The 9,983-nt window shown below is 34.4% G+C and overlaps 2 protein-coding genes across 2 annotated transcripts in view; both read left to right on the forward strand.

The window, feature by feature from the left end:
• Positions 1–3,790: 3,790 nt before the first annotated feature.
• On the forward strand, positions 3,791–5,172 carry LOC127872310 (sodium-coupled monocarboxylate transporter 1-like). Its single transcript, XM_052415639.1, has 3 exons — positions 3,791–4,132; positions 4,707–4,775; positions 5,116–5,172. Exons 1-3 carry the CDS (start codon positions 3,791–3,793, stop codon positions 5,170–5,172), a joined length of 468 nt encoding a protein of 155 aa, XP_052271599.1.
• Positions 5,173–7,338: 2,166 nt separating this feature from the next.
• LOC127872311 (sodium-coupled monocarboxylate transporter 1-like) overlaps positions 7,339–9,983 on the forward strand; it is a 4,301-nt gene continuing 1,656 nt past the window's right edge. Inside the window, exons 1-4 of the mRNA XM_052415640.1 lie at positions 7,339–7,451; positions 7,967–8,055; positions 8,805–8,898; positions 9,870–9,956. Of these exons, the coding sequence (XP_052271600.1) occupies positions 7,970–8,055; positions 8,805–8,898; positions 9,870–9,956 (267 nt within the window). The 5' untranslated portion in view covers positions 7,339–7,451; positions 7,967–7,969. The remainder of the gene's footprint in view (positions 7,452–7,966; positions 8,056–8,804; positions 8,899–9,869; positions 9,957–9,983) is intronic.

Consider the following 9,983-nt stretch of genomic DNA (forward strand, 5'->3'; position numbering starts at 1 on the left):
TTACAATTCAAACCCACATCATTTCAATGAAACAGTCGATATATCAAATGTCAACAGACGACAGACAAGGCGTGACTTCATTTAATGTGTCTCACCTAATATGTATTGCAAAAACTAAATGAAACGAGTATTTTGTATTTCTGTTTCGTCGAGTACAATCAGGAGATAAATTAAAATAAGTTGTAGGTCACATTGTGTGTGAAAGGGATCTTTTCACGGTTTGGTAAATTGACAAAATTGAAAAAAGTTGTTTCAGATTCGCAAATTTTCGGTTTTGTTATGTTATTTGTGAGGAAACAGTATTACTGAACATTTGCCATGGTATAATATAGCCATTATATGTATCTTTTGACGATTTAAAAACCTAAAAATTATAAAGCGTTGCAACGCGAAACGATTGAATAATTTGGAGCGTTCTGTTGTTGTCGTTTCAATTTGTGAAACTACGAAGATTGCTTATATAACGTATAAAATACGCATTTTATGTGTGCTTGGCAGGATAGCTGAGTTGGCTAATGCGTTATTACTTCAGGATTCCGGGGGTCACTGGTTCGAGCCCTGCTGCGGGCTACTTTTCTTCCTTTTTTAATTTTAGTTTTGATTTTTTACTGGAGCTTTAAAAATTTAACGTTAACATTTATCAATATAAAGCATTTAATAACAAACTTTAAAACATGCCGAAAAGGCCCCTTGAATATTGAATATGGTGTCGAGTTTAATAGCATTACAGCTGTGTGTGGTATCATTGGGACAAACTACCACAGTACGGAAATATAACTCGTGTTATTTAGTTTAAACCTATTTATTTTAGCTCGATTGCATCGAAAGACTTACTAGGCTTATTGAAACGCACTCGAGTCCGTTTCCTGGGCCTAGAACCAGTACTTGGTGTCTTTTTTTTTGGGGGGGGGGGTCTAACGAACGCTGCGAACCCGTGATCTCCCGGTCGCTAGGCGGACACCATAACCATTACACCGCGGCGACCTCGTGTTATTTGACTCTGATATTCATAGAAACATTTATGCTTATTAGATATACTAGTATGATCAGCCAGTATGAAAATGCATATACATGTTAAGTGTTGATAACATAAAATATATAATATGTCATAGTGCGCATATACCTTAAATTACATGTTTTTGAACAAATGAAATGAACCCTACGTATTACTCCGCGACTGTCGTAACATAAATCATTTAACATATAGAACAGAACAGAACAGAATATAACTTTATTTTACGCAAGTTACAATTGCAACACATGAGTTTACAGAACAATATAGTCATATAAACATAATTTTCACATGGCATGGTTAGGTCGAATCTTCTTTGAAAAATAACTAACATACATTTCCTAGGTGATCATTATTTAGGGAGTTGGAAAGGAGTAGCAAAACCTATACCTAGATGTATTCCACCTATTAAAACATTGGTGATTCAATCAAAATTGGACATCTTAATATTATGCAAACAGATGAATATTTTCAGAACAGAACATAACAAAACGTTTATTTCACCCAAGTATACAAAATATACAATACGGGCAATATACCCGGTAACAAAGCAAGATTATTTAGTAAATGACACTCTTAAGGTTAAATTAACAAAAGGGATTTGCAAAACATGATGGCTGGAATATGGATAAGGGTGGGGGTACTTAACTGTAATACTTAAACTCGTCCACTTATAACTCAGCGCTCGCACCCAAACTGATCTTTTTCGAGCTGATTGCACGTCCGAGTAAGTTATTGACATGACGCTATTCTAAATCTTTTAAACTACGTGTTAGCTTATTTTTTCCTTACGCCGTCCTTGTACAATGGATAACTTGAATGAACAATCTTATCTCGTTATTCGTAAGCACATGTGGAAACAACAAATAGTATATATCTGGGAAACTATATTAAATGGTTTGCTTTGTAAAAAATAAGCTAGACCGACCACGTAAAAGTATGCTTCCCGAAATTTTGTTTAAAATACACACTACTACATTATTAAACAAATCTGGTATGTTAAGTTTACCCAACCAACAGCTGGAAATGCAAGAACATTACGTCTGTGTCGTGTTGCCATCGAAATTATTCCAATAAACGAAAAAAAAAGTTATCAAATACTGCTGCAATTAATTTCGCGTGATCCTGTCGAAGGCGGCCGAACTTTGTAGTCCAAAAGCAGTGAGGCTCCAGCTATGACGACTTAAGTTTCCGAGGGATATCGTGGAACTCTGAAACACTTGAATCTTAAAAAATCTTGTGACGTTTTGGACTTGCGGCCGACTCGATAACGATATTTTCTTTGCGTGTGTATGTTTAGAAAATTATTAAGTATTCGTTCTGCGCCTGACGATGCATTATGTGAGAACCCCGAGTGTGTATTAGCAAACCTACCTAAATAACTCACCTTTACTACACTAGCGAAAGGTAGGATGAATTCTAAATTATATCTGCAATTTTCATATATTTTTTTTTATTGTAAGGTATTCAATGTTGGTGTGTATGCCGTGTTTTAAAAATACAGACGCACATTTAGAGCACCATTAGCTTGCCACATACCATTACATTGAACCGCCTGTTTGTTCTTCCGTGCTTTCCGAGACTAAGTAGCGGTTCCATTATAGATCCGGGTAAGGCGTAATTACCAAAGAACTTTATATTTATTTACTTATAGACAAAATTGATCAAATGGCGTTTTCCATAACCCATTTGGAAATCGTTCAATCGAAACAGTTTTGCAACTACAGAAGCATATTGAGTGCACCATCAACCAATCGTTTACCGAACATATACCATTGACACTACATTTTGTGTTTTTTTCGGGGGTAAGTTCCTATTCTATTATTTACTTGTATCCCGATTTGTAAACGGGCCTTGACACATATTACCCGCTAGGCTTTCATCGAGATATAGAGCGAATATTAATGCGAAATAAACGCCAGTAACTTTCTTGCTGATGTGGCTGAAAGGAAGCGGAATTTAAAATATAATACAAGTGATAAAGGGTATAAAACGGCTAAACCAACCTGTCTCCACATGAATTATCATGGCTTACTCCCTCTGCGTAATTAAGAATACGATATTGTCAAAAACAAATCTAATCTATGCGAATCATATTGTAAACATACACAGACTTAAAAATGTAAAACATTGTATAATTATCTTATGTGTCCGCAATGCGGAAACTACGCTAAGGTCTTTCATGCTGTTTGATTATCCGGCTACAGGCAGTGTGTCTTCCATTATTTTAGTGGTACACTGGAATAAGGTTTGATGACCTACACAATTTGTATCATTTGAGTTTTGGCGTAATTGTCATATCAGAAGTGCGTTGAATCTTGTTACAGCTAATGTAATGCATCCAAATGTTTTAGTCAGTATGGTAGTCAAATGCATCGGCATGTCATTAACGGACAACATATGATCTTACACGTCCCTAAATGCTAAATAGGGGAACATTATCTAAACAAATAACCTGTACAGGAGCTGCGTGTTTATGCGCAATCACGTGCTCATTATGCTTTTGTTAAAGAAAAGAGTTCACGTCAACACATTTTCAATCATTTTGTCACAATGTTGTATTCAGATAGCAAAAACTTTATGCGCATTTGTTTCTAAATCATGAAGTCAATTTTGTGAACCAAATGGTTATTTGTAAATATATGTTTAAAATAAATCTGAGTGTGTAATTTATTCTTATTTAAAATTATTGTGTAAAGGTGTTCGTGGAATTACTGGATATTTAGCCGTATTATTATTTCCATTCATATTAAAATTTAAAAAAAGGAAACACAAACAATGTCTGACCCTGTAAATTCATTTCACGTCTTGGACTACGTTGCTATGGGATTGTTTTTTCTCGTTTGCACCGGGATCGGCGTCTACTATGGATGTTATAAGAAGCAGAAGACGACGGAGGAATATCTCCTTGGTGGCAGACGCATGCATCTAATTCCGGTTGCGATATCACTATTGGTTACATACCAGTCGGCGATTTCCGTGCTCGGAGTGCCATTAGAGACCTATGTGTACAACACGATGAGTTATTACATGTGGGTCGCCATCATGATTGCGAACGCCATTCAGGGATTCTTGATTGTGCCACTTGTATATCCTTTGGGTATCAGCAGTTCGTACGAGGTAGGCCATATGCTTTTAGATACCTTCGTAAAGATTCTCAAGTAGCCAGTTGTTGTTTTTTAAATCAAATACACGTACTTACAACGCAAATAATTAACGCTCACACATAATAAATAAATGCATTTGAAATTTGCTTAATAAAACCAAACTTTTTTTTAGCTCTTTTACATGTTTGGCAGATGTATTTGCAAATCGTAATCGCAGGATCATGTATTAACAAGAAAAAGTGTTTGTTTTTTCATTTTAATGATAATGCGACAAAGTAATGTGTGAAAGATAAAATTCACAAACTACTGAAATAAACCTTGAAGAATAATTGTATTGCGGGCGAAGCTGTAGTTAACTTGTGGATTATAATCAGAATGATTACAAAACGACCCTTTCCTTTATATAGTGTATAAACCTCTTCCATGTTCTTTTATTTTATCGTATCTATTACTCATTGGGCTTGGTGTCAAAAGAATCTTAAAAAATCCATTGTGGTATGTCTTATTCCGAATTAAAGCTAACACATACTTCTTACATTTTCACACATTGCTCTTTGCTTCATTGTTTGGTCTGTTTTTTTTTTAAGTACTTCGGTAGGAGATTCAAGTCGAGAGCCGTACAGTTACTGGGTACTGTAATGGGAATGCTGCAGACGGTAAGTGGAATGACCTCTATCTAAAAAACACGTTTAACCTTGGTCAGATCCAAGCTAAATGTGTATAACTAATTAAGATATGCTTTAAGTTTAATGCACCCGGCATTCAGGCTGTATAGCCTCTGTTCAGAAAACAAAGCTTACTTTTTGAGTGAAAATTGAAGGCACAATGCGCAGGGCACATTCGTCACATTAATGGACTTGTTATGATTTGTATTGAGAAATATTGGTCACTGGCCCTGAATAACGGATTGAAACAATAATGTATCTCCGTACATGTGTCTGAAGTTTACTTGTTTCTTTATTGAAATGCTTAATTTGGCGCATTGTTTATTTACAGCTGATGTATATGGCCATTGTTCTTCTAGCACCTGCTTTGGCACTTGAAGCAGGTTAGCTTGGCTTAAATTCTCATATAACATATACCTATGTTACCTATAACAATACATGTAGTTATTTCTCTCATCAAATCATTGTGTAGTAAATGCATATAGAACATGCTTATAATGTTATCAATACAAGTGGCTTTGATTCCGTTGAATAATATATGAGTCTGCGATAAACAAACATAAACGTAATATGAGATAGAAGCTATATATCACGTTACAGCTTCCAAACCAAATGAATTCTTTTAAACTTATTTTGTATATTATGAAATTTAAGTGTGTGCGTATTTATTTTACTTACCATATCTGTTGGATACTGATGTCGTATTATGAATTAATAAGTTGCTGCTTTACCCTAAAGCAAATTTTAACAACATCTTGTTTGAATTTCATTTGTTTAAAACAATTTGACAAACGATATTTTGATAAGCTTGTTTTGCAGGAGTACAGGTACCTCTATATGTTAGACGAGTGGTTATGTTGTTTCTTATTATGTTCATTCAATGATTTTCAGTTGCTGGAATACCATTATGGGTATCCATTGTTGTTGTTGGAATTATTGGAGCCGCATATACTTCAATAGTACGTACTATGCATACGATTGTTTAAGAACATAATGTTGAGATTACCCTAAAGCAAAACTCAAAATTATAAAAGAAATTATAGCTACTAGAAAAAAGTTATCTTCTGTAAATGCACACATACGTGCTTAATACGCGAACTCCTATATTCCTGAGCAGCACAGACGGTATATACATTTTTTAATTTATTTAGTCGAATCATATGTACAAGTATTATACATTTCAGGGCGGCATGAAAACCGTCATCTGGACTGATGTGTTTCAGTTCATCATATTGTATGGCGGCCTTATAGTTATACTAGTTTTGGTGGGTAGTTTTTGTGATATATTAAAAGAAAATGTATAATATGCCAAATCGACGTTTCTGATGTGATCAATCATTATTAATTCAATTCGATAACAGGCAAATATGAACATATGATGAAGTATTTAGCAAGGCATTATGTATTCGTATAATATACATATATTATTTACACGTATATATTCTATTTGCAGGATGACTGTTGCTATTACTTGTTAAATGATTTTGTTTACAGGCTCTGATAGAAGTTGGAGGGTTTTATAAAGTTTTCAGAGTAGCAATCGATGGTAAAAGAATAGTTTTTGATGAGTAAGTTATCCCACATATACTCGAGCATGCATTTGATCGTACTTTGGGTAAGCGCACTTTATTTTAATACCGGAAGACATTAACAAAGCCTACCTTTAGTTAAACGTTTACAATTGAGATGTAAGAATATATTATTGTAACAAAATGCACAACACGAACAAAACCTGTTATACCAAATTACCCTATAAAACCCCGCAATTTTGAGCAAATCTTTTTAACCATATATTTTCGCTCAGTTTCGTATCATATATTTGTTATAACCATTTCATATAAAATATATGAATGTCTACATTATGCTAACATTATCAAGTGAACAACACTAAATAAAATGTATTACAACGCTAAATCGAATGTATTTATCAAATAATGTTAAATAATATTCCTATGTAATTCATGTATATATTCTCGACCGCATATTATAGAATCAACCCCGATCCGCGAGTGCGGCATACTATCTGGGGTTTACTGTGCGGTGGCGTTTTTAACTGGTTACCAAACTGTTGTAACCAATCGGCAGTACAGCGGATTTCTTCTATGAAGTCAGCTAGAGATGCAAAAATGTAAAGCGATTTTCATAAATAAACTGTTTTCGCTAATTTTCTAGTCAATTGTTTTGCAAACACGAACATTTGGTTTACTTGAACCACACACGGGCAAACAAATGCAAATAAATGCGGACATGTATGTATAGACATTTCGCGAGTAATGCGAGTAATGCCGAATGAAAATCACGCTTCAGTGTTGAAAACAAAGGTCTACGACAAATTCATATTTGTTTGGTCTTGAATGGGTTTTCAATAGGAGCTTTAAAGTTGAGACTTTTATATGAAATATTACAATAACACATGATTTAACTTCGTCTCTGTTTTTGATGCTAATGTCATGTGGTGCTCAATCACTTGTTATAACACCACAATTGGTCTTCACACAAAACACAGGTATAATTCCGTTAAACATTTTCAGATCCTGCCTTCTCAACGTTCCCTTGTTATTTGTGTATAGTGTGATTCTGACATTAGTGGGCCTGGTAATATACGCCTACTTTGTAGAGAAACAGTGTGACCCTTATCTATCTGGGGCCATTAGCAACTACAATCAGGTAATTTATCTCTGTAATAAAACCATCCTAAGTATCAAATCATTACCAATGAAATTGGTAGTCTCTGTAAATTCAACATTTCAATACAAAGTTTTCAGAAATTTATCTGCGAGGGCGAATGAAATATATTTTACTATTTATACCGATTTAAGTAAAATTGATTATGGCTGTACAAGACAAGACGTCTGTGTGTTCGGCTCGCCAAGATGAGAAGAGTGTGTACAAACCAATGACACGCGTTTTCTTACCTGATTTACATAATGTCAATGCCTGATTGAAATACTTTGTCACGAAAGTTGTTCATTGCATTACCAGGGCGTGAAATGTTGCTCATGTTTAGTCTGATGTTTTAGCTGATGACGTATTGCGTTATAGGTAATGTTCTTTACCACACACGAACTAATCGTTCTATATGTGTTAAGTCTTACTTTTCACTGTTGCCGTAATTTAACGTAAATGTGTTCGAAACCTCAGCATGACGTACCTAGCTGTTTATATTTTGTCCGCTGTTTCAGCTGATGCCGTACTTCGTCATGAAGGTGTTCCACAACGTACCAGGACTTGCTGGCCTGTTCATTGCTGCCTTATTTAGTGGATCTCTCAGGTAGTTTTGAATATCGGACGTGTTATCGGTTTTTCCTTTCCGTAATATATATTTAAAACTACGTTGTATAAATGTCGACGAAAAACTATAGATAATGACACTAATATGTAGACATTATCTGTATATGTATCGAGTAGTCCGCATTATGAATGCGCGAGTTTCTGCTGTACGCTCTTTGATGCCTATTAATTATACAACTCGGCTCAAAACATTTGAAACGCTTTGCTTTTTTCCTATTCCGATTTGGTAAAATAATATATGAATATATTTTACTGATATAATGCTATTTTACTGATATAATGCTAAGGTTATTCACTTGTTTATATAATTAAACAAATTAATACATTCTGTGCGGTCATATATATTGATGAAATAAAAATGGGGATTTTTCCCAACTCTATCCTGATATATAGTTATTTTCTTTGGCTTAACTACTCGAACTTAACCTATAGTTGACTATCACTAAATCAAGAAATGTGTATGTTGAAGTAACCGCATAAAAGAACACTTAACAGTTCCAAATCGAAGTCGATTATCCAGGGCGATGAAACAGACTATTATATTCCGTTTTATGGTTGCACTTCGAAGCAAAACAAAATTTATGGGAGCGGAAAAGAAACTTCAGCGATTAACTGAGAGTTTATACTGATTTTGTTTTAGGCGATTTATTGGCATGCGTGAAGCCAACTTTGGAGATCTCTGTTAATAATTTGTGATATGTCCAATATGTAACATCGATATGATTTCAGCACACTGTCATCGGGGATCAACTCCATGTCAGCCAACACACTTAAAGACATTCTGCCTAATGTTCTTCGTAATGCACAGCAATACAACCAGACAGTTATTGCCAAAGTCGCATGTAATTCCTCTTAATACATCTGTCTGTTATTAAAGTGTGTATTGATTTCGTCACGTTTATTCTCATATAATATAATATATTTAATATTTTGTTTTCATTATACTCTGAACATATATATCATCTGATAAATCATGTGCAATATTAACAACAATACGTATATTACAACACTAAATAACAATTCCTAATACCACATTCGATATGTATTCAACATTGTCGAAATTGATGAAACTATCTGGTTTAGAAACATTTTCACAAGGAAATTTCAGATGTCAATTTTGAAAACCATGACACCGTGTTATTAACATAAATTGTTGAATTGTAATATTACCAAAATAAATGACAACTCCTACTAATACAATCCGTATGTACTCACCAATTTCGAAATTGATGAAAGTATCAGTATAGAACAATTTTCTAATGGATATGTAATATATCAATTTGGATCACCCTGACAACGTACTTTTTATGTACAATTTGCCATTGTAGCAATGTTGTTCGGAGCTATGGCTGTTGGATTAGCATACTTGGCAAAATCTTTGTCAGGTCCAGTAACACAAGTATGGTTAATTTTATAGTGAGCGATTACTCTGCGCATATATTTAAGCAGAAACCACAAAGCATATAATGATTAAAAGTCCCGCTTTTATGAATATTAATATGCGTAAAGACATTTTAATGTCAATATATAGTATTTTCAATGCCGTTACTATTTGTTAATTTATGCTATTGAGCTGATATTCATTTCTCTGATTACTCTTGTATACTATTTAAAGCTTGTATGCATTTCTGAGTATAGATGTATGTGTTGTAAACTTTAATAAAGATATTCTCATTATAATTATAATATCTTTAATGCTTCCAGAGTAACATTTCATAATCCCTCTATTGAATGTTAACACATTGGGGGCTATTTCGCCAAAATTAAATGCACTGACTGCGTGTAAATCTGCAGATTGCCCAGACGACGTTTGGTGCAGTAGGAGGTCCAATGGCAGGCATATTCTTCCTCGGGGCAGTATTTCCACAGGCTAACTGGATTGTAAGTACCGCCAGGTGTTTCTTACGA

The sequence above is a fragment of the Dreissena polymorpha genome, chromosome 3 (genome assembly GCF_020536995.1).
Source record: "Dreissena polymorpha isolate Duluth1 chromosome 3, UMN_Dpol_1.0, whole genome shotgun sequence".
Taxonomy (NCBI): domain Eukaryota; kingdom Metazoa; phylum Mollusca; class Bivalvia; order Myida; family Dreissenidae; genus Dreissena; species Dreissena polymorpha.

Coding starts and splice junctions, on each gene's coding strand:
- LOC127872310 (XM_052415639.1), top strand. CDS start 3,791: ATGTCTGACCCTGTAAATTCATTTCACGTCTTGGACTACGTTGCTATG. Junction 4,133..4,706: donor GTATCAGCAGTTCGTACGAG/GTAGGCCATATG, acceptor TTTTTTTTTAAG/TACTTCGGTAGGAGATTCAA. Junction 4,776..5,115: donor TAATGGGAATGCTGCAGACG/GTAAGTGGAATG, acceptor GTTTATTTACAG/CTGATGTATATGGCCATTGT.